The sequence below is a fragment of the Gymnoscopelus microlampas genome (assembly GCF_963454915.1).
Source record: "Gymnoscopelus microlampas genome assembly, chromosome: 2".
In the NCBI taxonomy this organism is placed as follows: domain Eukaryota; kingdom Metazoa; phylum Chordata; class Actinopteri; order Myctophiformes; family Myctophidae; genus Gymnoscopelus; species Gymnoscopelus microlampas.
The window spans coordinates 55,087,956-55,113,460 of record NC_139939.1 but is presented as its reverse complement, the minus strand read 5'-3'; the positions used below and the strand labels follow the sequence as shown (position 1 = coordinate 55,113,460).

The window sequence follows — 25,505 nt, the reverse complement described above, 5'->3', positions numbered from 1 at the left end:
TAGATGTCGTTCTGCCAGTATCGGGCACAGGCCACAGCTGATGGAGTAGGTTCTGCCAGGTCCTCTGGGCTGCACCGGGGGGCGTCGGCACATTCCAGCAGGTGGGACATTGTCTGCTCTGATCCACAGCTGCACGTGTCTTCTGCTGTGTAATTCCAGGCTTTCATCAGTGCTTTGCACCTCCCCTGTTCCACACACAGTCTATTTAGTGACTTCCAGGTTGTCCAGCCGAGGTCGTGGCCACTAGCGAGGCTTTCCGTTGGTATGATCCCTCTGTCCAGCCATTCAAGAGCTTGTGTGTTGTTACTTTCCCATTCATCTTCCCAGATGTTGGTCCTTGCTGCTTGTTTGGTTGTCTGGAGGGGCACGACTGTCTGCACAAAACTGGCTCTGGATCAGAGCCTGCGTGGAGGTGCTACGTGGCTATAAACTTAGATCTTGGTTATCTAGGACATTGTTTTTCAACCTTTTTCGGGTCAAGGACCCCCAAATTGACACAGATTAGCCCACGGACCCCCCATTTGAAAAGATATGCCAGGGACTCAACCATTTTGATTTCTTGGGGGTCCCAATCTACACTGTATCATCATCATTAGTGTTCATTTAACTCTGAGAGTGTACAAATGGAACCAAATGAACCCGTTAGGGTCCATTTGTACACTCTCAGAGTTACATACACTTAAGGGTCAATTTGGTTTCTAACTATTAATCTGGCTGGGGACCCCCTGGAACCCCCTCAAGGACCACTGGTGGTCCCCGGACCACCCTAACCCTATCAGCCTGGGGAGGGGGACAGTGGCTCTAAAATATATGTATAAAAAGTTAGGAGAATGTGAAAAAATAAAGTGTGTAGTCCGAGGAGCACTGGACTGAGGGATCCTGGTCTACAAAGGCTATATAGGGTTTCGCTTCCAAGCGATTATAAACATTAGCAGGTAGCTAGCAGTAGTGATATGCACCAGGATGAATGAACCTGGATTCAAGAGTTTTTAGCAGTGTAAGGGCCTCCACAAGCATAGGACCAGCTGTTGTCATTGGTAGTAGATGTATAATCATGCTTCTATTCACTGTTGATAGACAGTACATTTCTATTTTATTGGTACTGTACATTGATTTATTTATTCACTGTTCAGACTATTCACTGTTGATAGGCTGTACATTTATATTTAGATACTGTATACTGATTCATATACGTTCAGACTGTACACTTTGTTCATTGATAATGACTGCACATACTGTATTCACTGTTGATAGATTTACATACTATATATTGATTCATATATTTGATGTTCAGACTGTAAACTACATTCAGTGTTGATATCCAGGTGCAGAAAATCCCATCAGGTCTCGTACTCCGTCTTCAATATATAGTAATGTACAAATGTACTTTCCTATGGCTCAGATGAAATATTCTAACATCAAGTAGAAATAATTGAAACCTCAAACAGCAATAACATTGCTAATGTCTTCAGTAATACAGCTTTATTGTGCAACAATACAAGGTAAACATACCCCAAAACTGCAAGAAAAGTGTCAAACAAGATATTAGGATCTCTTGTAAAGTGCTTATGACATAATAAGGCATGGTTATACAATATCCTTCACACAGCAAAGCATTAATCTCAACAAATGCAACTCCAGCAGGACAAAAGTGCCAGTAATCAAGTCCATCCCAGTTTAAAGTATATAAAACAATAGTGCCATAACATCACATTAGAATCACTTGTAAAGTGCTACAACAGTAATCAAAATCCATCCCAGTTTACGGGATATAAAAACAATCACATATCACAAATCATGACAATGTGAGCACTTTCCATTCTTGTAGCCACATTGGATGTGCAACCAGCCCTTGCACACCATACATTTGTCCCAGACCCGCCATTTCTGGAACTTGTTCTTCTTCAGATCCGTGTAATGGCACCCACAGACAATGCAACACGGGTCGGTGGGCTCTTTGAATGGAAAAAGAACAATTAGTTCCCATAAGTCAAATCAATTCAACAATAAAAGGTGATGAGTTCAATGTGATTGTGTTAAAGATACAGCAATTAAATACTTCCAAGTGTTTCAACTCTCAAATAAAAAATATATTGGCTACAGTCACCATTTTCACTATTTTGATTTTCATTTCAGAGTCAAGTGGTTATGTGGAAAACATAAGCGCTTGTGACAAAAAAAAAAACTACATTGGAGCCATTAAAATACAGGTTCTGTTTCAAAATTTCAGAAAAGTAAAGGTTTTGGAGATATAAGGTTTCCATCCAACAACATAAAAAAAATAAGTGTACCTTCAACATCCTTCTCGGTCTCTGCACAACTGGCTACTGCTCCTAAGAAAAATAAACTTTAAGTTAAAAGTTGTAATATTTTGAGAAGATTGTTGTGATTTACATATATTAACTTGTTGTTGGTGTGTAGTGAGTCAACATGCACAATATCAGCACCCTGACTCTGTTTGTCCAGAAAGGTGTTGTTGGTGATCCTCAAATGGTAAATGGTGCATTTATATAGACACTTCAACACTAACTCTGGGGGAGCCTGGGATTAAACTGGGAACCTCGCGGTTCCCATCTGGCCGCTCTACCGGCCACTCTACCCCTGAGCCACTGCTGCTCCTCAAGACCTCAAGAGTTAGTTGCTGTTAGTCGCTACAGTGGAGTCAGTACTGCTGTATGGAGCTGAGACATGTACCTGTATGAGACCTGGATGGAGTCTACACAAAAATTCTACGAATGGCACTAGGTGTCATAGGCAAGACGCGCACCACCTACGTAGATGCTAAGGTTGGATGATATGCCGAATATAGTATTGGCAATCGGCGATTGGATGAGTCCAATGACATAGCCTCATTAAGTGTGAAGCACAATATGAAGCGCACGCAACATCGTTATCAATTTGCCGTTTGCCTTTCATAGTTGTCCCTTTATCAGCTTTATCAGTTTGAGATCAAAGCCATGTTCATATTTTCAAATAAAATGAAACCTACATCTCTAGTTTCTACAATTCCTCACTGCGCATTGCAATCTTGACGATGCAGAGCACATGTCCCATGGTTTCATAAGATCTTGCACTTAATTCGTAGCTGATTGCTGTCAAGTCTGGATATTAAAACTTGTATCAGTTATGTATCACCAGTCAATCAATGCAATTTGAAATGCGAGTTTGTTCCTTTAGTTACAGTTACAGTAAGTATAGAGCTTAACGGACTGGGGAGCTGTTCTCACATTCATTTATTTTTCCAGCGCGAATATATTTGGATATATTTAAAGGAATATTTTGGCATATCGCCCAACCTTAGTAGATGCACTGCCATGCGACAGCGGATCTAACAACACTGTAGAGCTCAAGACCCTGATGCTAAACAGGAGGGGGTGGAGGGCAGCGATTCAGGAGTCCAGAGTTGGTGTTGGCTAGAGCACTCTCATATCGCATGGGTGACCCATTGAAGTAAAAGGTTATAGCAATATAGTGCAAAATGGTAAAAGTGTACCTCCATTACTGGTCTCAGTCATGTCAACATCACCACATGGGAGCTGTCGGAACCTGGAGCCTGCACCTAAACATAATAATAAAAAGAAAAGCCAGATACGTTTGTAATATTTTTGTAGAAGATTGCTATGAATACTATATTTAACTAGACATTTTTCTATACAGAAATGTTGTGTAGTAGTTATCAGCGTTATCACTAGACTAGAGGAAAACGTCAACTCTGTTCCACACACCGTCATGCATTGAATAGCAAACCTACAATGAATGGTAAGCATACAGAAGACACCACAGTTAAATGTAGAATTTGAGTCACTAGTAGGCTAAGTAGTCTGAGAATTAACACAGATAGCTGTGTAATTAATGCCAAAATATTTGGGAAAATATCCATTAAAATGCCTTGTTTTTTATAAAACTAATTCAAGAAGATTTACTTGGTAGGTAAACATTTTCCGAGGAAGTTTCTATGTGTGCACACACACATGCCTGTGCGTATGTGGGGGGCTGCACAGACAGACCATTCACACTGGCTCTCTGCTCCCTACAGCACTACAAGACAAGATTTACGCCAAATAAACTTCATTTGCCAATAGAGTCAATAGAGTCTCCTATTGACCGATGACCCGTTCATCAAATAATTGGATATGGAATCAGACAAAAAATAATTCTCCATGAATTCCAAGGCTTGTAAAGGATAGAAAATAAGTACTTTTTTGGGTGAACTACTCCTTTAATGCCAAGGAAAATGAAGAGGTATTATTACACCAAACATCCAAATGTAACTATTTGCTTGTTAATCTTATTTGACACTTACCAGATCCACTCATGGCCTCAAGGATTTCTGTAGCGGTCTTCCCATTACAGTCATCTGTGTCCTCATCTATCCTGTCTTCATTTACAAAGACAACATAGAAAACAAAGGATGAATAAAAAACAAACTTTTTTTGACAATGTTCTGCATATTGACTAGATTATTTACTTGAAAGAAAAGACAACTGGTATAACACAGTTGTGGCCAATAAGATCATCAAAATCTTCAAACTGTTAATGCTCTAGTCTAGTGTATTCTCGCTTGGATTATGGCAATGGCCTGTACTGTGGTCTAAGTGGTCTTAGTCAAAGCTTGATATATCACCTGCAATTGTTTCAAAATGTGGCAGCTAGGCTCATCACTGGTACCCGGATTTTCGAGCATATAACACCTGTTTTAGCTGCACTTCACCGGCTGCCAGTCTCCTTTAAAAATGTTACAACTAACCTTTAAACCTCTTCATGGTCTGGCACCTAGCTATCCATTTGATTTGATAAAAACCTATGCGCCAGTGTGTACCCTGAGGTCATCTAGTTTGGGTCTACTGGTTGTTCCTAAATCTAGATTGGTGACCAAAGGTGATCAGGCATTTGTCATCAAGGCCCCAAGACTCTGGAATAGCCTACCAGAGGACCTCAGGTTAACAAGCTCACTAAAAGATTTTAAATCATTTTTTTTTTAAAGAACATTTGCACAAAAAGGCATTTTAATCCCCCTAAAACAAGCAAATGCTTCAGATTATATTTAATCTGTGGCACTAGCTTGATTTATGGCATTCCAAGGCAAGGACATTATTGTCTTGTTGCTCTGTTCTGATGTAATTAACTATTGCTATTCCATTATTGTTTTTAAATGTACAAGCACTTTGTAACACTGCAAGAAAAGTGCTATCCAAATTATGTTTATTATTATTATTACCTTGTGGTGTACATGGGGCTGTGTCCACTGCAGGAACGTCTGGTTTCTTGCTCCCACTTTTCCCCCTCACTTTTCTTTTTTTCTCCCCTGTTGATGAAAGAATAAAACTCAAATACAATGGTACTCAATTACATATTATCATGGTATAATAGATTCAGTGTGGATCCGGAGCAGAAATATTTGATATAGTTACACCATAATTATTATTATTATTATTATTATCACCTTGTGGTGTACATGGGGCTGTGTCCACTGCAGGAACGGCTGGTTTCTTGCTCCCACTTTTCCCCCTCACTTTTCTTTTTTTCTCCCCTGTTGATGAAAGAATAAAACTCAAATACAATGGTACTCAATTACATATTATCATGGTATAATAGATTCAGGGTGGATCCGGAGCAGAAATATTTGATATAGTTACACCATTATTATTATTATTATTATCACCTTGTGGTGTACATGGGGCTGTGTCCACTGCAGGAACGTCTGGTTTCTTGCTCCCACTTTTTTCCCCCATTTTTCTTTTTTTCTCCACTGTTGTTGAAAGAATAAAACTCAAATACAATGGTACTCAATTACATATTATCATGGTATAATAGATTCAGGGTGGATCCGGAGCAGAAATATTTGATATAGTCACACCATAATTGTCAGCGGTTGTCACTAATAATGTCATTTGTGCCATACCTTGTGGAAGGGATTGGGGTAATGGGCCCTCTGGAGCTACTCGCACCTGCGGAAAAGATTGGGATGACTGGCCTTCTGGATTCTCTGTTCCTGGTTAAAGAGAAAACAACATTTAAGACATTTAATTCATTACACATTTTGTATTTGTCTATACAACAGCCACAGACATTATGTCATGCGTTTACATCACAATTCATATAGAAACTACCTACTTATTTGAAAAGAAATCTGGTGTGCATTCTCCAGGATGGCCTTCAGCTGATCTTTCCCATAAAAGTTCGGCTTTCGGAATGCCGGACATGTTTGGGGAAGACCTGTAACATCCAGATTAATTTTCTTATAAGGAAGTTTTCCACTGCCACCCGCCTCGTCTTTAAAGTACAGATAAGTAAGGACAGAGAAAGGGAGGGAGAAAGACAGGGTGAGAGAGAGAACAGTAAGCGAATTGCAGCCTTGACCATCATATAGGATATCATATAACAGTATCTTGGTGGTGTAACTGAACTTGGTGGTGTAACTGGCGCCTGTGTTGCAGTTCAGTAATGCAGTACATATTGACATGTAATTTGAATTACATCTACTGTACCTCATGCCACAAAAAGAGCTTACTGTATTTCTGGTTGAAGAGATCTTGTACCTTCTTCATCAACATTTTTTTTTCATCAGCTGTTGTACTGACTGCAGTGGCTGAAGATGAATCGTCTAAACATATAATTATTGACAGAACATTAATTAATTCAAAAAAATATTTGAAACATTGTATAACAGCTGTGGACAAGCACATGTCCCCAATTCAGCCAATATGTATAACTGATGCTCAGCGAAATTACATGTAAATACAGTGATACATTCTTTTCAAGATATTACCAGCAAAAAGAAGGCCAAATTTGGTAAGAGAGGCATCATTTAAAAATGGTGCCGCTTTTGTGCTGGCATAATATTGGATTTTCATGTTTGGATCCGGGCTGAAGCGGTTAAACGCCAGTGTTACAACTTCGACGCCTAGTGTCTCCAACATGGTAATCTGTGAAAAGAATGGAACATAACAAAAACAAAATATATTACTGAAGCAATGTGACATTTTGATTTTAATAATTATATAATCTCAGAAGGAATGTTGCATGGAAAAATCGAAAAGAAATCAAGTGCCGAAGAAGTTCAGTTAAAACTAAACACTCATCACTTTAAAATAAGACTTACCAAGCTCTCTATGAGGTGCAATGAAAACATTACACCTTTTTTATTCTCAACGATTGAATTTTGAATAACAGCCACACAGCTTGTTTTACTTTTAAACTTCATTCAAATGTAGTCCCTAAAGCAAAACTTGCCTTAATACAACCCCATGGGCACTTTGAAGAAATACAGTAGCTCTGACAAACCTCTCTCTTGATTTGTTTTAAATGCCTGAAGATTTTTTGGTTCTTCATTTCAGGGCTGAGGCCTTCCGCGCTTCTTGCGGCCTTTAGAGCCGCTGCCTCGTCATCATACCTCTTCCTCTCTTCCACTGTCAAGCGGGACCAGGCACCCATGTCTTTCATTTCACCTGGAAAACATTGAGGGCATTTAATAACATTGTAGTGACACTTCACCAGCTCACTGACCTTGTGGTTAGAGTGTCTGCTCTGAGATTGAGACGTCAGGGGCTCAATCCCCTCCCAGGTCATACCAAAGACTATAAACCCAATGCCTCCCTGCTTGGCACTCAGCATCAGCATCAAGGGTTGGATTGGGGCCAAGTCCCTGTGACATACTAGTGTCATGTCTATGGGGTGTACTTGTACATCAAGCTGCTTCAGGCTACTGAAACAAGATATAGGCTCTAATGACAGCAACTCTTCTCCACTTGCAAATATATTTTATGTCTTTATCAACTTGGACCCTACTCCCTTTTCCCCTCTACACCAAATATCTTTCCCAAATAGTTCATCTACAAGTCACAACGCTTTGCAACCTGTCATGTTGTGAGTTTGTAGACCTATAGATCTATAGTCACTAATACAAGCTGAGGTGCAGGTGCATTTGGGTTGAAAGATGCAAGCAACCATAGAGCCTAAATGCTTTCAATTCACAATATCACTTACCCTTGTCCCTTTTCAAAACACTCTGGCAGAAGAGAGTGTATCCAGACCAATCCCTTTGCAGTAGCTTTTCTTTTGGTGGATTGGTGGGGTTGTGTTGGAGAGTCCTTCTATAATTTCCAATCCAATGCTGAAAGAGACCAAATTAAAGTAACTATGTCAACAAAGGGAAGATGAAAAAGATGACAAGGATATGTGAGCAGATAAGACAGATGGAGACACTAGAGGTCTGTCCTCTCTGGCTAGTGGACACTGCGTATTCAATGTCCAGCAGGATGGAAGTAGTAGCTATCGGTGGTCCAGGGACCTGGGGAGATAACGGGTGGCTGGACGGACCTGGGGCAACGGATCTGCAGGAGTCACGCACAATGACCTAGGCTATCCTTCTTCCTTTCGGCTGTCCTCTGCCTCCTCTTCTTTCACACCACCTAACTTCATGTCCATAAATCTCCTCTTTGGTCTTCCTCTAGGCCTCCTGCCTGGCAGTTCCAACCTCAGCATCCTTCTACCGATATACTCACTATCCCTCCTACAGTACATGTCAAAACCATCTCAGTCTGGCCTCTCTGGCTTTATCTCTAAAACATCTCACATGTGCTGTTCCTCTGATGTACTCTTTCCTGATCGTATCCATCCATGTTACTCCCAGAGAGAACCTCAACATTTTAGTCTCTGCTACATATCTGATTCAAAACGACTAATAATGCCAAGAGGCAACAACTGTGCATGCCTGATAACATCTATTCCCCTATGAGAGTTTCAGCTACAATATTCTTATAAGCAATGCTGCAGCATTTGCCATTTGTTAACTTAAGAATAGCCAGAAAACAAACCTCTACGACATTGATGCTTAATCCTAATTTGGTTGCAGCCTCTTTGATGAGGGGTGAGCCAACTTGGTTCATTCCCTTTCCATAAAAGGCCTTGAGGGCCTCTTTGGCTGCAGCACATATCACTGTTCGTTTGCCTTGATCAAAAAGGAAAAAGGGAAGTTAGTAACAAATGTGCATAGCTCCATACGTATGTCATGCTTATAATGAAATGAGACCAATGAAATGTGGTATCAAGCCCAGTCCTGTATTTGGTAATACCAACACATAAGGTAAAACTACACAATAATCACCAGGGGTTGACATTAATGGTTGCCCGACTGCCCATGGCGAGTAAATAAAACATATGTTTGAATGGCAAAGCAACCGTCTTCATTAAATATTATTGGTTATTCATGAAACAAATAATGTTACCTTTTTGCAAGTAGCAGTTGCGCTCATTCAGATTTTTAAAATGACTGTCGCCACTCGACAGTTATCGATTGGATTTAACATTAATTTGATTTAATTTTCGGGCAAGTGGGCATGACCTTTGGGCAAGGTGAACTTGACCTGTACTTACGCGACCGGCAAGGGCCACTGAGACCTTAATGTCAACCTCTGATCACTGTCTTTCATTAGCAAGGTGAACTCACATTTCTCTTATAGCTCTTCATACTAGTACCGAGTCATTTTTAGATTTGCAAATGTATACTTTACCCAGGGATTCCGCCAGACAAGTTCAGTCTAGGCACACCAACAAGACTGAATTGGTCAGCATGAAACTAAACGCAAGTTAAAAAAAAAATACATATTACTGGTAACGCTTTAGTTTTCACTGTTGCTACACACCCATTTGTGTATTGCTAGAGATATTTGGCATTAAAAAAGGAGGTAATGACATTTTCTCCAGTATTGTGCAGCCCCAGTGCACGCAGCATGCACCTCCATCTAGTTGCACCTAGACATGGGTTGTTTGTTATTTTTTAGCATGGCTTACTTCTATGTGGCTCTTCATCTGTGTGTGTGTGTGCATCTCTCTCTGCCATCATCTTCAACCTGAATGATAAAAGAAATTGATAAAGATAGTGGTTAATGTGTTGCTAGGGGTTCATTGTAATGGGACCAAGTGGTCTTGAGTGGACATGAGTGGTCTTTATGAGTCGCCTATATCAGTGGTTCTCAAAAAATGTTATGTCAAGGACCCCCAAATGGACACTTATTAGCCCGCGGACCCCCATTTGAAAAGATACATTTTAAGGACCCCCAGTTTGACATGCATTAGGGCTACGGACCCCCATTTAATGGCATTTCTATCTCTGGGACCCCAATTCATATTGTAAAATCAATGTGTACAAATGGAACCAAATGGACCCTAACGGGTCCATTTGTACACTCTCAGAGTTACAGACCCATAAGGGTCCATTTGGTTCCTATCCATCATTTAGCTGGGGACCCCCTGGAACCCCCTCAAGTACCCCTGGGGGTCCCTGGACCCCAGTTTGAGAACCAATGCCCTATATTATTTGATTCTCTTTTAATTCATATATACATGAATATACAAATAAGTTGTATATTCATGTTGAAAATAGCCGAATTCTAATGCATTCTTATAAAAAAACACATTTAACAAATTGAAAACGTCTTAAAGACTAATAAGCTAATGTAACATATGCTACAGAGAATGCATCATTATAAGAAATGATGAATGTCCATATTGTACCCTGTGATAACGTTCCATTTGAAACAATGCACTAGGCATTCCTATTCTGCTGGTATCAATTATGTATTTTATCGAGTTTGATGAATGTCACCAGTAAAACATGTACAAAATGCAAAATATAAGGTGCTTATCCGCTTGCCCCAAATGTTAACTAGGTGTCCGGAGGATTTATGCAATGTATTAATCCATATTTTTCAATAAATAAGTGTTTTAATCCCATCTGTGACCGAACGCCATTACACACCCCCCTTCGTTTAATTCCTCTTTACATTGAGTGTAATTCCGGCTTTCACCAGATGCGCCCCGTCACTACCACCCATTGGGATCTTCCGACAGACGGGATTAAAACACTTCTTTATTGGAGAAATATAGACTAATACATTACACAAATACCCCAGACACCTAGTTAACATTTGTGGCAAGCGGGTAAGCACCTTACATTTTGTATTTGTACACGTTTGGAGAAATACGGGCTTTACTGGTGAAATTCCAGGACAAAAGGGGGGGGGGTCGCTAAGACTCTCGTGGATACGACAGTAAAAGTAAGACTCGATAATACTAATCTACAATAGTATAAACGTGCTACATAGTAACATGTTCTATCATGTTCGGACCGGGGTGTATATTTAACGATTTATTTCTTAAAAATACATGCATAGAACTTATTAAAACGGGACTTACTTTGAGGAGTTAACAGCTGGGTGCTATTGATTCCCTCCAATTCGAAGCAGATATCCGGTCTGGGATAGTCTCGCGTGGCCAGACTGTTATCATAGTGAAATTGTTTTCTGGCAACGCGAGAACGGAAACAGATATCCGGTCTAGAACGGATACGGAAACGGAAACGGCTGTAGTAGGCGGAGATTGTTACTGAGGTTGCCATAGTAACATCGCAACAGAAACAAGCTGAGAGAAGTCCGTAGATTGTGGCGAAATAAACTTTGTGTACTACAAATAAAATAAATGCCCATGTCCTTGCTGGAAATGTTAACAATATGCATGTAAGTGCCAAGACGTTTAAGTGCTGAAACGTTCTTAAAAGTATAATATAATTAAAGCATTGATGTCCGCCATCTTTGGGCAGGTCACGTGACAACACATACCTTAACATTGCATCACCCATAAGAGTGGTTGATAACGGCCTACCAGAGTCTCCTGGGAGGCCAGTAGGGGCCTACTGGGCCATACTTATGGACTGACAACCCTGATAACAGGCCCATTCTATGGACTGAGAACGTGTGTATCGGGTGGCTACAACCACATTTTACCACCAGAGATTTGTCTGAACTTGACTCTTTTTCAGAGCAGAGGACACAACCTTGCCAGTTGTCACAGTCTAAGTAGATCTGAGATTAGAAAGATACAGCCATGTAGAATTTTAATGTGATCCAAACCAGTTTTAAAACAATGAATTGCGGGATGGGTTTGGGTGTACCTGAACTTTTACATAATGGTTGATGTCAGGGCTTATATTTGAATCATATTTTATGTGTTGATCGTACTACCACCGCGTCACACAAAAGTATCAAAAGCCGCTGGGGTGGCGCAGTGGTAAAGTCCCTAACCCACCATCATGGAGGTTGTGGGTTCGAATCCATCGTGGTGCATCCGGCTTTGTCGGGCGTCTACACAACGAACGACACTGGCCCATGTTCGGGGGGAGGGAAGGCAGCCGGGCGGTAAGGGTGATATTGATCAATGTTGCACATACTCCTACAGGCTGGGGGCGGCACCTGGCTGTCAGTGGGGAGTGTTGGACGGGAAGAGTAGGATGAAGGCTCTACTACGTCCTCCTGGTGGGGGCTCCTCACTGGCAGGTGAGTCACTAGGATACGACAGCAGTGACAAATTGTGTGTGGGGAGGAATCAATTGGCATAATAACTAAATTGGGGAGAAAAAAGGGGTAAAAAATATATTTTTTTTATATAATAAATTGTCGGCGCTAAGCATTTTGAGCTTGTAGATCTGATACTTTTGCTGTTTTTTTTTTATTTGAATCCTGAAATGTAACAGTTTTGGACCCCTAAATTGATATACATTTGGCCACGGACCCCCATTTGAAAATGTTTTGTGCCAGGGACCCCCAGAAGCAAAGATATCAGTTAATTTTCGCTTAAAAAAATATGAATATTCAAAGATATGCACACTTTTTCAAGGTTTTTCAAAAATAGCAGATCTACAAGCTCATAGCGCGGCACTCGGTGCCGCGCTATGAGCTTGTATATCTGCTATTTTTTAATAGCCAAAGCTAAGGGGTTAAAAATGATTGTGACGCTATTAACTAATTTTGCTGGGGACCCCCTGGTACTCCTCAATGACCACTGGTGGTCCCCGGACCACTGGTTGAAAACCACTGCTTTTAATATAATGAATTGTGGAATGGCTTGGGTGTACCTGAACTCTTTACATATAGAGCCATAGGCCTGTAATATTTATACAAACCTAATAATACGAGGAAATTCATTTTCTTGCTTTTTTTTGTACTTTTTATCTTCCTTTATTTTTTCCGAAGAAGCAGCACATAAGTAAGCAGTCAACGTACGCAGAACTTAATTATTCCTACTAGGGTCTAGACTCTAGACTTCCCAGAGCCAAATGAAAAGCTGTCTGTCTGTCTGTATGAGATGATGGCCATTATTATGCTGGTTGGTAAAAAAAAAAAGAAAAAGAAGTAAGATGACTCAAAGTTCTTGTTGTGGGGAAATACATTATTTATAGCCTTATTATTACCTACGAACACTTCGTACTTGTTCACCTGCTCTGAGTCTGAGTGTCGTCAAGCCAGGGTTATATTCTATAGCGCTGGAGGGGCTCTGGTTAATGATAAGCCACGAAGCAACACATGTAGAAGCTCTCATAATGAGCGATAGAGTGCAGAGGATATCGTCTCTGCAGTGTGGAAACCTCATACTTTATGTCCCAAAAAAATGTTTCCTTTCAGGATTCAAATAAAAAAAGAATAGCAAAAGTAGCAGATCTACAAGCTCGAAACGCGTCGCTACGCGCCGCGTTTCGAGCTTGTGGATCTGCTACTTTGGAGGCTTTTGTGTGACGCTGTAGTATGAACAAGTAGGGCATTAAAGGGATAGTTCACCCCCAAAATGACTTTTTTTTCTATGTATGAGTCATCCCATGGAGACTTGAATTCATGGATTTTTTTTTTTTTTGTTGCATTCCTAAACCAATAATGTGATGACCGTCAGAGGTTCCGGTAGGAGACACAATAAAGAGTCTCCTTTGGGTCTCCTACCGGAACCGCTGCCTACCGGTCCGCTGGTCATCAAATTATTGGCTTAGGGATGCGACAAAAACAAAGAAATATCCATGAATTCAAGTCTCCATGGGGTGACTACTAATAGATAGAAACATTTTTTTGGGGGGAAGTATCCCTTTAATTTATGAAAAAAAAACACAAAAAGTTAAAATCTGGAGATAAGAGGTTTTTCTGCCCCGAAAGCAATGAACGATATATTTTTAATGTTATTCAAAAAGTATGACTCTTTCTCTAACCCCACACTTTCCTCAGACATGGACCTTTGAGGTTATATTTGTGTAGATTTGAGGTGGGAAAAGAGGGTCCATAATAATGGTTGTGGTGGTGGGGGTCCCTAACCTACCTACCTGCGTTTGCTGTCCTGACTGTGGTGGTCTGCTGTTGTTCCAGACACTCTGTGGTCGTCCTCGTCCAGGGGGCGGAGCTGCACGCAGGAGGCGGAGACTATTGTGGTTTTGTCAGAAGTCAGTCGGAGGCGGGGCAGAAGGCTCTGACGGAACGCATCCTTCCTGGACCTCACCTGTACAGGAAACCATGGAGACAGACAGACGTACGTAGTCTCTGTCAGTGTTGCCACGTCTTCTTTTTATAAGTGACCATGGCTTATTTTTCTGTAACATTGCTTGTAAATATTAGTAGTTGCGGGTTGCGGGCTTGTGTAGTAGCTTATTTGGTCTTGCTTTCCTAAATGTTGTTTAAACCAGTGGTTCTCAAACATACATTTTTCATGTCAAGGTCCCCCAAATTAATTTCTATTTGTCCGCAGACCCTGAAAACATTTTTTTGCCAAGGACCCCCGTAGGAGATTTGTGTTTTTCACTTTTTCCCCAAGATTTTTGTGAAAATAGCAGATCTACCAGCTCACAACGCGTCGCATCGCGACGCGTTGTGAGCTTGTAGATCGGCTATTTTCAAATAGCTGATCGTATATAGGTTTGTATGAGTAAGAAGTGCTCATGTGTTAAGCGCATCTTTTGGGCTTGTTTTCATCTGGTTCCGTATTTCTCTCGCAACATCTGGCAACACTGGTCTCTTTGAGCGTCTGTCTGTTTGCACTTGTCTTTACAGGCGGGTGTAGGCCTGCTAGCCTACCACACAGGTGACACATGAATGATCTTTATGAGAAAGGCCTGTCCTGTTGGGTTCTTTCTTCTGTTGTGTTCTATTGTGCTGTTGTTTAAGGCATATATATGCACACCACTCTATACTGCTTATCTGCAGTCATGTTATAACAAATCTAGTGTGCAAAGGTTACAGGTTGCATAATATTGATGCAATGAGAATAGTGCTATTGTCAGATGTTTGTCATCCGGGAACGCATCTGTGTCATTTTAGAGCTATTTTTTTTAGCTATAACCATTATTATACTTTGGCACCACCATGACAGGGTGGTGCCAAAGTACAGTAGCAGGGTTTGGAAGCTGCAGCCAGTCCACTCCTTGATGACTTTCTCTGCCTGCCTCTTCTCCACTGTCTGTCCCCTGTAGGATGGTCTTTGACAGGGAGGTATGTCTTGTAGACATGACCATAAGAGCCACCATGACACCCCTACGGCCCCCTAGGCCATAGGATGAGTGAGTGAGTGAGATACTTTGGCTATTAAAAAAATAATAATAATAACATGTGTGTCCCCAGAATACGTTCAAGATTTCTTTTTTCAAAAATAGCAGATGCACAAGCTCGCAGCGTGGCACGAAGTGACGCACTGTGAGCTTGTAGATCTGATATTTTTGAATACATATATTTTTGGAAACAACATTTTGAACTCAAATCTTTGCTACTGGAGATCCCTGGAACAAAATGTTTTACAATTGTTCGCTTTAAAAATATATATATTCAAAGATTTACACTATTAAAAAAATGTTTAGCAGATCTACAAGCTCATACCGCGGCACTCGGTGCCACGCTATGAGCTTGTATATCTGCTATTTTTGAATAGCCAAAGACATCTAAAATGACAGAGATGCGTTCCCAGATTTAATGGGTTAAAGCACTGCTAAGAAATCTGATGTTCAAGTTCATGCAATAGTTGGATGTATCTGTTAAACAGCATCATTGTGGCGCTCTCTCTCAAGGCCCATAATGAGCTGTTAACGGTATACATCCAGACACTGGCTGAAGTGCCTGTGTGTTCTGCCTGTGGATTAAGTCTTATGTATTTACCTACCTTTAATGTTTATATTCCCTGTCTTGTTTGTTTTTATCTATTTCTATGGACCTGAGTACGATGATAAAGATTGAATTTAGTCCGCCAGTTTTTTGCCATTAGACCACGGACCTGTGAGGGTGGTCCATTTGGTTTCTGAATTCTAACTATCAATCGATTAGCTGGGGACCCGCTGGAACCCCATCAAGGACCCCCACTTTGAGAACCACTGGTGTACAGTCTAATTTAGTGATTTTAAACTCCAGTAGCCTACTATGGGACCCCACCGCATGACAGCTGACATTTTTTAGCCATAATGATGGACTTTTTAAAACAACACTTGGCCAGTGGTTTTCAAGGTGGGGTCGACTTTGGCTTTGCTGGCTTTCCCAGTGTTGAGCAGGGTAATAAAAAGAAGGTACAGTCATCTACGTCATTTTGCGCTATCCAGTAATTCCAGCCGGCATACTGCAGCCGTGGAATACATTGGAGTGGATGAGGGCCAGGTGGACCAGCTTATGAACAAACACTATTTCTGAACGATTGAGACCTTTATAAAATACTTGGTCCAGGTAAATAAAAGAAGACATAATCACACATCGTTTTCTGCTGTGTTGCTTTTCGATGTGTACACTGACTGTATACAGTACGTTTATTGAGGTATCTAAAGAGCACCGAGTACGTTTCTGAACGTGCCAAAGTATCGCGAGACGAGTCCATCATTGACCACCTTACAACCAAATCTCGCGATACCGCCGAGCCAGAAACGAGACATGGCGCTGGTTAGATGATGCCTCACTAAAATTAAACAGTGTGCTCATCAAAAAACAAGTTATTAGAAAACAACCTGTGATTTGTCTTCTTTAACATTCCTTAAAAGATTAACTGATGAGTGACCAATCGTTCAGAAAATAGTGTTTGTTCACAACAGTTTCGATTTCGTCGACTAAAACGATGACGAAAATGTTCACTGACGAAAACTAAATAAAAACTAAACAAAAACTAAGCTATGATGACTAAAACTCAGACTAAATATATTGACAATTTCGTCAACAAATAAAAACTAGACTAAAATGTCAGGGAGGGACTAGGCTAGTGGAGAAGAGATCCAGTAGAACTAAAAGACAAGTCGTTTTATGCTTGTTTGTGCTCGGGTGTTGCACTCTGAAAATAGCCGATTTACAAGCTCACAACACGTCGCGCTGCGACGCGTTGTGAGCTTGTAGATCGTCTATTTTCAGCATGCAACCAAGTGTAAAATCAGGCATTACGACGCCATCAGGGCCCTCCAAAACATTTTTTGTCGACAAAATCAGCTGTAGATTTAGTCAACTGAAATGTTTCATCTAAAACTAAAACATTTCAGGTGACTATAAATATGACTAAAACTAAATGACATTTTATTCAAAAGACTATGACTAAGACTAAACCAAAATGTGTCAAATTGTAACCCCACTTGTGACTCCAATGTATTTCACTGAACTTACTTCCGGATCTAGTTTTGCCTCCCATGCGTGTCAATGGCCCGTGGACTGACCCTACCTTCTTCTATCATAGCCTTGGTGTTGAGGACAACTGATCCTCCAGTATTGTGTGTTAATAATAGTGTCTGTGTGGTCTTCTCACCAGGTCGATGGAGGAGCCCAAGGAGTACTTCCTGGTCACCCTGCGCTCCACCGTCCCACCTAAAGCCACCCAAAGGACCAAGACACAAAGTCAGTGAGTTCAACAACACAGTGTTCAATGGTGTTCACACATTCTTACTTGAGCCCTATTTTCTTCCCTTTTTTTTCAAAATCTGCAAGCTCACAGTGTGTGGAGTCGCGACTCACGACACATAACGAGCTTGTACAATAGATGTGCATTTTTTTGTAATTTTTTTTTTGTTCTTAAGTTTTCAAAGTAAGGAAATAGCCAGCACACAATGAATGTCCTTTTATTTAACCTGGAGCATTGCCGGGCCTTTTGCTTTGCAGTCATTTCTCTCAGTTCTTAAGTTTTCGCCTATAATTAATGACATGCCAGGGAGTGGTTACATTTGATTTCATCTCAACCCAAAAGTAAATGATCTTTTCCAGCCAGCCTAACTGATCATTCCCCAACCATTCTGACATATTAATATTTCAAAAAAATAGCGAAAATAGCTATTTCTGTGTGACACCATTCTACAACAAAGTATAAAATAGAGTTAATCAGCCTAGTCATTTAGTCGATTGAAAAAAATCTATTAGATTGTTGTTAGATTCGTTGATGTATTTGAAAATAAACAGTATATTATATCAAAAGATGTACTTCTCGGTTATTAGATTGATCGTAAAAGTAATTAATAGAATAATTGATAGTTGCAGCCCTAATATCCTGATATGTATGCATACCAGCAGGGTGCTCTCAGAAATAGAATGATATCACATTTCATATGGCAGAGGGGCAGCTTAGAACAGCTTAGAGTGAGATTTAGAGCAGTAGTTCTCAAACCTTTTCATGTCAAGGACCCCCAAATTGTATATGTATTTGGCCACGGACCCCCACCTGGGAACAATATGTTGTTCCAGGGACCCCCCAGAAGCAACGATTTGAGTTAGAAATGTTTGCTTTAAAAAATATATATATTAAAAGATTTGCACACATTTTCACAATTTTTCAAAATGAGCTTGTATATCTGCTATTTTTGAATAGCCCAAAGTGTAAAATAATGCTTTTAGCTCAAATCTAAAAATGACACAGTTCCAGGTCTTAATGGGTTAAGTAAAAATATCAATACCATAATATAAAGATATTCTGTTACAATTAAAAGTCCCGTATGCAAAATCTTCCGTAAGTGAAAGTACAACATTATTGGCATAAAAATATACTTAAAGTACCAAAAGTAAAAGTACTCAATATGCAAAATGTCCCAATTCAAGTCTTCCAAATGAATGAAAATCTTTTGAAAATAGCAGATCTACATTCTCACAAGCTTGAGCTTGTAGATCTGCTATTTTCAAATAGCCAAATAATGTAGGGCTGAAAGTTGTTAATGTATGTTTTGTAATAATAATCAAAACCTACAAAGTAATAGTGATTAAAGTTTTCAAATAATTGTACTGGGATAAAAGTACAATATTTTTTTCTCTGAGAGTAGTAGTGGAGTAGAAGTAAAAGTATTGAATATTAGAAATACTCCAGTAAAGTTAAAAAAAATACCTCAAAATTGTACTTAAGTACAGTACTCAAGTAAATGTAGCCTACTTAGTTATACCATCCACCACTGCATTTTGGAGGAAAGATTTTTAATCTGGCCCGTCAGTGTGCCCCAGATAATAATGTACAGTGAACCACCTTTTGATTAATGTAGGGATTATATCCACCACCGCCCCGCCAGCTTCTCTAATGACAATGAGTTGAAATCTTTCCAAGAATTGATTGGTAAATTCATTTGGCATGCCATAAGCATCCTTTTTCTTTCTACACCCTTTTCCCTTTTTCTCTCCACTTACAGTCATTCTGTGAATTGTCACGTTGCCCTTGTACTGGAGTCCCTTGTTGCTGCTGAAGGTTACTGCTTTGGTTCTCAAAGGACCCAAGGACCCCCAGGGGTCCTTGGGTGTTGCAACACAGTCTCACTCCCAAGAAGGCACATATTGCCTTTTGGTCAGAACCCCAGGAAGGCACTATGTGTCGTCCAGGGCCGCCCCCGGCGGCAATATGCGCCTTCCAGGGTGGGAGGGTCCTTGTATATCTGCTATTTAAAAATAGCAGATATACAAGCTCAAAGCGTGTTACTTAATGCCACGCTATGAGCTTGTAGATCTGCTAATTTTTTTTTTTTATCGTCAAACTTTTTGCAAATATTTGAATGGAACGAACATTTTTAACTCAAATCTTTGCTTCTGGAGGAGGTCCCTGCTGGCACAAAATATTTTTGAGATGTGGGTCCGCAGTCAAATATATATCATTTTGGGGGTCCTTGACATGAAAAGGTTTGAGAACCGCTGCCTTGGACTGGTTGGTTCGTTAGGTGGGGCGTAGATTATTTTGGGACAAACTGTGTCATTTTAGATTTTTTTTTTTTTAGCTTTAACCATTATTTCATACTTTTGGGCTATTCAAAAATAACAGATATACAAGCTCATAGCGCGGCACCGAGTGCCGCGCTATGAGCTTGTAGATCTGCTATTTTTGGAAAATCATGAAATTTTGCTTCTGGGGGATTCTGCAAATGTCTTCTAAATCCTAACAGTTTTTTTTAAACTTATGTTGCTATATCAGTGGTTCTCAAACTTTTTCATGTCAAGGACCGCCAAAATAATATGTATTTGGTCGCGGACCCCCATCTAAAAAAACATTTGTTCCAGGGACCCCCAGAAGCAGAGATTTGAGTTAAAAAGATCTGCTATTTTTGAATAGCCAAAGAAATCTTAAAATGACACAGATGCGTTCCCGGTTTCAATGGGTTAATGATTGTTATGACTGTCCACCATGTGACAGAGGGGTGCCCAACTGTATAAATAATAGAAGCGTTTACATATTCTGAATAGTAAAATTGCTGCTGAAAAACGTACAACTCTTAACTAATAACCTCCCAACCCAATAACAGTGGGAATCCAAAGTGATGGAAATGAAGCTTAAGCAAAAAAGGGACTGTGTTGAGACTGTAATTTATTTCACACCAACGGGCATCATTTTATTATTATCTACAGTCAGTGGTATCCCAGTAGTTAATGATCTCTCTCTCTCTCACCTCCTGAGGGGAGCAAATGTCACACACACACACACGCACGCACAGACGCACACGCACGCACACACGCACGCACACGCACACATACAGACATAAACACATACACACATACACACTAGTGGTGTAAAATAACTAAGTACATTTACTCAAGTACTGTACTTAAGTACAATTTGGAGGTACTTTTACTTTACTGGAGTATATCCAATCGTCTATACTTTTACTTACTCCACTACATCTCAGAGGCAAATATTGTACTTTTTACTCCACTACAATTATTTGAAAACTTTAGTTAATTACTATACTTTGCAGGTATAAATTATTATATTATAAAACACACATTAACCACTTTAGCCTTATTTTATACCTAGGCTATTTGAAAATAGACGATCTACAAGCTCACAACGCGTCGCGATGCGACGCGTTGTGAGCTTGTAGATCGGCTATTTTCAAACATTTTAGTACTTTTGCCTTTGGTACTTTAAGTACATTTTGATACCAATACTTTTGTACTTTTACTCAAGTCAATTTTGAATTCCGGACTTTTACTTGTAACAGAGTACTTCTACATTGCAGTATTGATACTTTTACTTAAGTAAAACATTTGAGTACTTTTCCCACTACTGACACGCGCACACGCGCGCACGCACACACACACACACACACTTCTTCCTTTGTATTATATTGTGTTACCTCCACCAACAGCTGTATGGAGGTCATGTTTGTGACTTGAGAACAGATGCTTGTGTTATGATGAAACTACTGTAGGTGGGAATGATCAGTAAGCTGCCCTGAAGAGATGATTAACTTTTGCTTTGATAAGGTCAAAGGACGAGGGGAAAGCAAGGAGGAAAGGACAAAAATGACTCACTCATATTTAAGATGGAAATAGCACACATAGGCCCTGTCACAATTATTACATAATAGTAACTAGACCATACCCGGTCGACGCATCCGTGGGGGGATATGCGCACATGATCTGGCAACCCGGGAGGCAGTTCGTCCCATAGCTGGGCAGCCCCGTAACCATGGCGACATTGTTTGACACATAAACGCTAATAAGAAGGTGAGATTTGATGAAATTGAAAAACGGGCTTCACAGTTAAGTTCAGATGGTAATGGTCAATGGCTGTGTGCAAAATCAGAGCAATTGCTCCAGCCACTGAGGAGAACCGGGTAGCTTCACCTACTCACCTACTCACTCACCACTACAAACAGACAGAGGTTACTAGAATTATAGTAGGATAGACCATACCCGTGGGGGGATATGCTCACATGATCTGGCAACCCGGGAGCCAGCGAACACAAAAAGCGCTAACAAACAGCTGAGATTTCGTGTAATCGGAAAACGGGCTTCGCTGTGAGGTGCACATGGTAATGGTCAATGGCTGTGTGCAAATTCAGATCAATTTGCTCCAGGCACTGAGGAGAACCGGGCAGAACAATTTTTGGTCTCACCACCGTCGGTCGACCACAGAGGTTTGTCAAATGATAGGAGGAATCGTCTAATCGCAATTATTTGAAATAATCGCAATCACTATGATAGAGAGAGAGAGAGAGAGAGAGAGAGAGAGAGAGAGAGAGAGAGAGAGAGAGAGAGAGAGAGAGAGAGAGAGAGAGAGAGAGAGAGAGAGAGAGAGAGAGAGAGAGAGAGAGAGAGAGAGAGAGAGAGAGAGAGAGAGAGAGAGAGAGAGAGAGAGAGAGAGAGAGAGAGAGAGAGAGAGAGAGAGAGAGAGAGAGAGAGCCTAGAGGAATGCTTTATTTTTTCGTAAATTAACACCCTACTTGATCATACTACAGCCTCACACAAAAGCATCAAAAGTAGCAGATCTACAAGCTGGAAACGCGGCGCGAAGTGGCGCGTTTCCAGCTTGTAGATCTGCTACTTTTGATGTTTTTGAATTTGAATCCTGCAAGTTTTGGACATACAGTATGAGGTTTTCACCTGACAGCAACATTAATTGTGTCCCTGTACCTGTAGACAAATGGTTGTGTGTGTGTGTGTGTGTGTGTGTGTGTGTGTGTGTGTGTGTGTGTGTGTGTGTGTGTGTGTGTGTGTGTGTGTGTGTGTGTGTGTGTGTGTGTGTGTGTGTGTGTGTGTGTGTGTGTGTGTGTGTGTGTGTGTGTGTGTGCGCGCGTCAGTGTGTTACCAGAGTGTGGATCCAGTCTCTGCCTGTGTCTGAGCAGCTGGCTGAGGATGGTGGCTCTGTGCGCAGCGTCATCTATCCCTAGCTCCTTCAGCTCTCCATCACTTACACTGAGCAGGCCCTGGACACACACACACACACACACACACACACACACACACACACACACACACACACACACACACACACACACACACAATTAATGATAAATTGACACATATGAGAGTTGTTTTCAAGGAAGGCATAGAAACATTAAACGTTTAAGACGATATATTGCCTGACAGGTAGACAGGGTAATAAACACACACACACACACACACACACACACACACACACACACACACACACACACCTCCAGCCCATAGTATTCGCTCTCCAGTGTTTTGGTGTACTGGGGAAAGCCAATCTGTTTCAGCCACCAGGCAATGGAGCGATTACTCATGTCTGCAAAAAGAAAAGAAAAAAGAAGAGACACAGAAATGATACCAATTAGATAATGAATGCACGCACGCACGCACGCACGCACGCACGCACGCACGCACGCACGCACGCACGCACGCACGCACGCACGTACGCACGTACGCACACGCATGCACGCACACACACGCACGCACGCACGCACGCACGCACACACACGCACGCGCACACGCACGCACCCGCACATGCACGTACGCGCGCACACACACACACACACACACACACACACACACACACACACACACACACACACACACACACACACACACACACACACACACACACACACACACACACACACACACACACACACACACACACACACACAGCAAACTAGCATCCACATCTTTCATTGGACAGACAGATGTACAACCCTTCACAAAGCAGAATTGTGTATCACTACAGCATTGATTATAAACCTTTCTCTTAATGTCAAGGACCCACAGTTTGATTCCCCCCTATTTGACCCCCCCCCCCCCCCCCAATCTACACTGGACCCTGATCAGGACCCATCATGGTCCAAATAGACCCTGATGGGTCTGTAACTCTGAGAGTGTACAAATGGAACCAAATGGACCCTAACGGGTCCATTTGGTTCCATTCGCACACTCTCAGAGTTTACAGACCCCGGCCGTAAGGGTCAACTTTTTTTGACCCCGTAGTGGTCCGGGGTTAAACGTGGGTGAGAAGCAGTTGCGTGGCTGAAGTGAAACACAGACCACCTTGTATGTACCACTGTTGCAGACACACGCACACACGTGTGTGCACACACACACACACACACACACACACACACACACACACACACACACACACACACACACACACACACACACACACACACACACACACACACACACACACACACACACACACACACACACACACCTGGAGTTGACATGCAGCAGCTATGTAGCACCTACCTGCTTATGGACAAACACCTTCTTCCAGCTCTCTCACACTTATTTACTTTCCTCTCTCTCTCTGTCGCTCTCTCTCTCTCTATTTCATGTTGTCTTCTTCTTCGTCTTCCTCCTTCTTCTTCTTCGTCTTCCTCCTTCTTCTTCTTCGTCTTCTTCGTCTTCTTCTTCGTCTTCTTCTCTCTTCTTCTTTCTTCTCTCTTTCTCGATCTCTTCTCACTTCTTTGCTTGGCAGCTACTGTGCTACTTTTCCCTGACAATCCAGATGTTGCCCCGGCAGACTCTCTCTGTCTCTGTCTCTCTCTATCCCTATTCCCTATACTATACTATAGTCTTTCTTTCTGTTTTCTCTGTCTGAGGGCACCTCCACCACCAGAAGAAGAAGAAGCCCGCTCCCCCTCAAACCTGTTGGGGTCACAGGCTAGTAAAAAAGACCAATCAGAACGTACATGAGGCACACGGTGCCCCCGTGAAACAACCAATCATAGCGGGATGGAATGCTGACATGGACCGACCGGTGGGGAGGTGGAGAGAGAGCGAGTTGGGGCAAGAGATTCTCACATGCTATTGGTGAAGGTGGTGGGGGGGAGTGAGGGGGGGGGGGGGGGGGGGGGGGGTAGGAGAAGAAGAGAAGATTGTCAGGAAGATGTCTGTATGTCAACAAGTGGATGTTGGAACGACAAAAGAGACAGCTCTGTTTGCCTACTCTGTGTGTGTGTGTGTGTGTGTGTGTGTGTGTGTGTGTGTGTGTGTGTGTGTGTGTGTGTGTGTGTGTGTGTGTGTGCGACGTGCGTGCGCGACTGCACGCGCATGTGCACGTGTGCGAGTGTGTTTGAGTGTCTGCTATACTGTAGGCCTAATGTAGAGCAGTGTTTCACAAACTGGGGATGATTATCTTAATGTGCAGCGTTGTTTTCTCACTCAACAGTAAACAAACCAACCAACATACAGTATAAGTGTATACAGGGTATCTGCACATTTTTAAAGTTACAATTTAATGACTTTTAAGACCTTTTTAATACCAAATTGTCAAATATTACGTAAGAAAAGAGGAAAATATTGTGACAATTATAACCGAACAATAAGCTCACATTGCGAGGCGTTGTGAGCTTACAGTTCGGCTATTTTCACTATACTGATCTGTGGAACCGAGTCAAAGTTTGAACTGGGGTCCCCAGTTCAAATATGATTATTTGGGGGGTCACAGCCTGAAAAGTTGGGGAACCCTTGCTGTAGAGAGTGTGTCTGTCTCTGCAGTGAAACAATCTTGTGTATCAGACTGACCCCTAGTGGTGAAGTACAGTATTGTTG

At 41.4% G+C, this 25,505-nt stretch overlaps 2 protein-coding genes across 3 annotated transcripts in view; both read right to left on the bottom strand.

The window, feature by feature from the left end:
• Positions 1 to 24,494, bottom strand: part of sh2d3a (SH2 domain containing 3A) — a 67,036-nt gene extending 42,542 nt beyond the window's left edge. For both annotated transcript variants that reach the window (XM_084074332.1, XM_084074333.1), the window contains exons 1-5: positions 24,198 to 24,494; positions 23,150 to 23,241; positions 22,801 to 22,918; positions 17,563 to 17,621; positions 14,138 to 14,310 (exon numbers count right to left, since the gene is read on the bottom strand). In XM_084074332.1, the coding sequence (XP_083930458.1) occupies positions 14,138 to 14,310; positions 17,563 to 17,621; positions 22,801 to 22,918; positions 23,150 to 23,239 (440 nt within the window). In that variant the 5' untranslated portion in view covers positions 23,240 to 23,241; positions 24,198 to 24,494. The remainder of the gene's footprint in view (positions 1 to 14,137; positions 14,311 to 17,562; positions 17,622 to 22,800; positions 22,919 to 23,149; positions 23,242 to 24,197) is intronic.
• On the bottom strand, positions 1,599 to 11,246 carry LOC311057407 (uncharacterized protein). Its single transcript, XM_084074366.1, has 17 exons — positions 11,197 to 11,246; positions 9,793 to 9,851; positions 9,513 to 9,577; positions 8,817 to 8,950; positions 7,987 to 8,113; positions 7,285 to 7,448; positions 6,770 to 6,926; positions 6,512 to 6,604; positions 6,115 to 6,216; positions 5,903 to 5,992; positions 5,663 to 5,749; positions 5,444 to 5,530; positions 5,219 to 5,305; positions 4,304 to 4,378; positions 3,494 to 3,559; positions 2,292 to 2,333; positions 1,599 to 1,955 (listed from the first exon to the last, which is right to left on the bottom strand). The coding sequence occupies exons 4-17, from the start codon at positions 8,886 to 8,888 to the stop codon at positions 1,789 to 1,791; spliced, it is 1,416 nt and encodes a 471-aa protein (XP_083930492.1). The 5' UTR covers positions 8,889 to 8,950; positions 9,513 to 9,577; positions 9,793 to 9,851; positions 11,197 to 11,246; the 3' UTR covers positions 1,599 to 1,788.
• Positions 24,495 to 25,505: the final 1,011 nt, after the last annotated feature.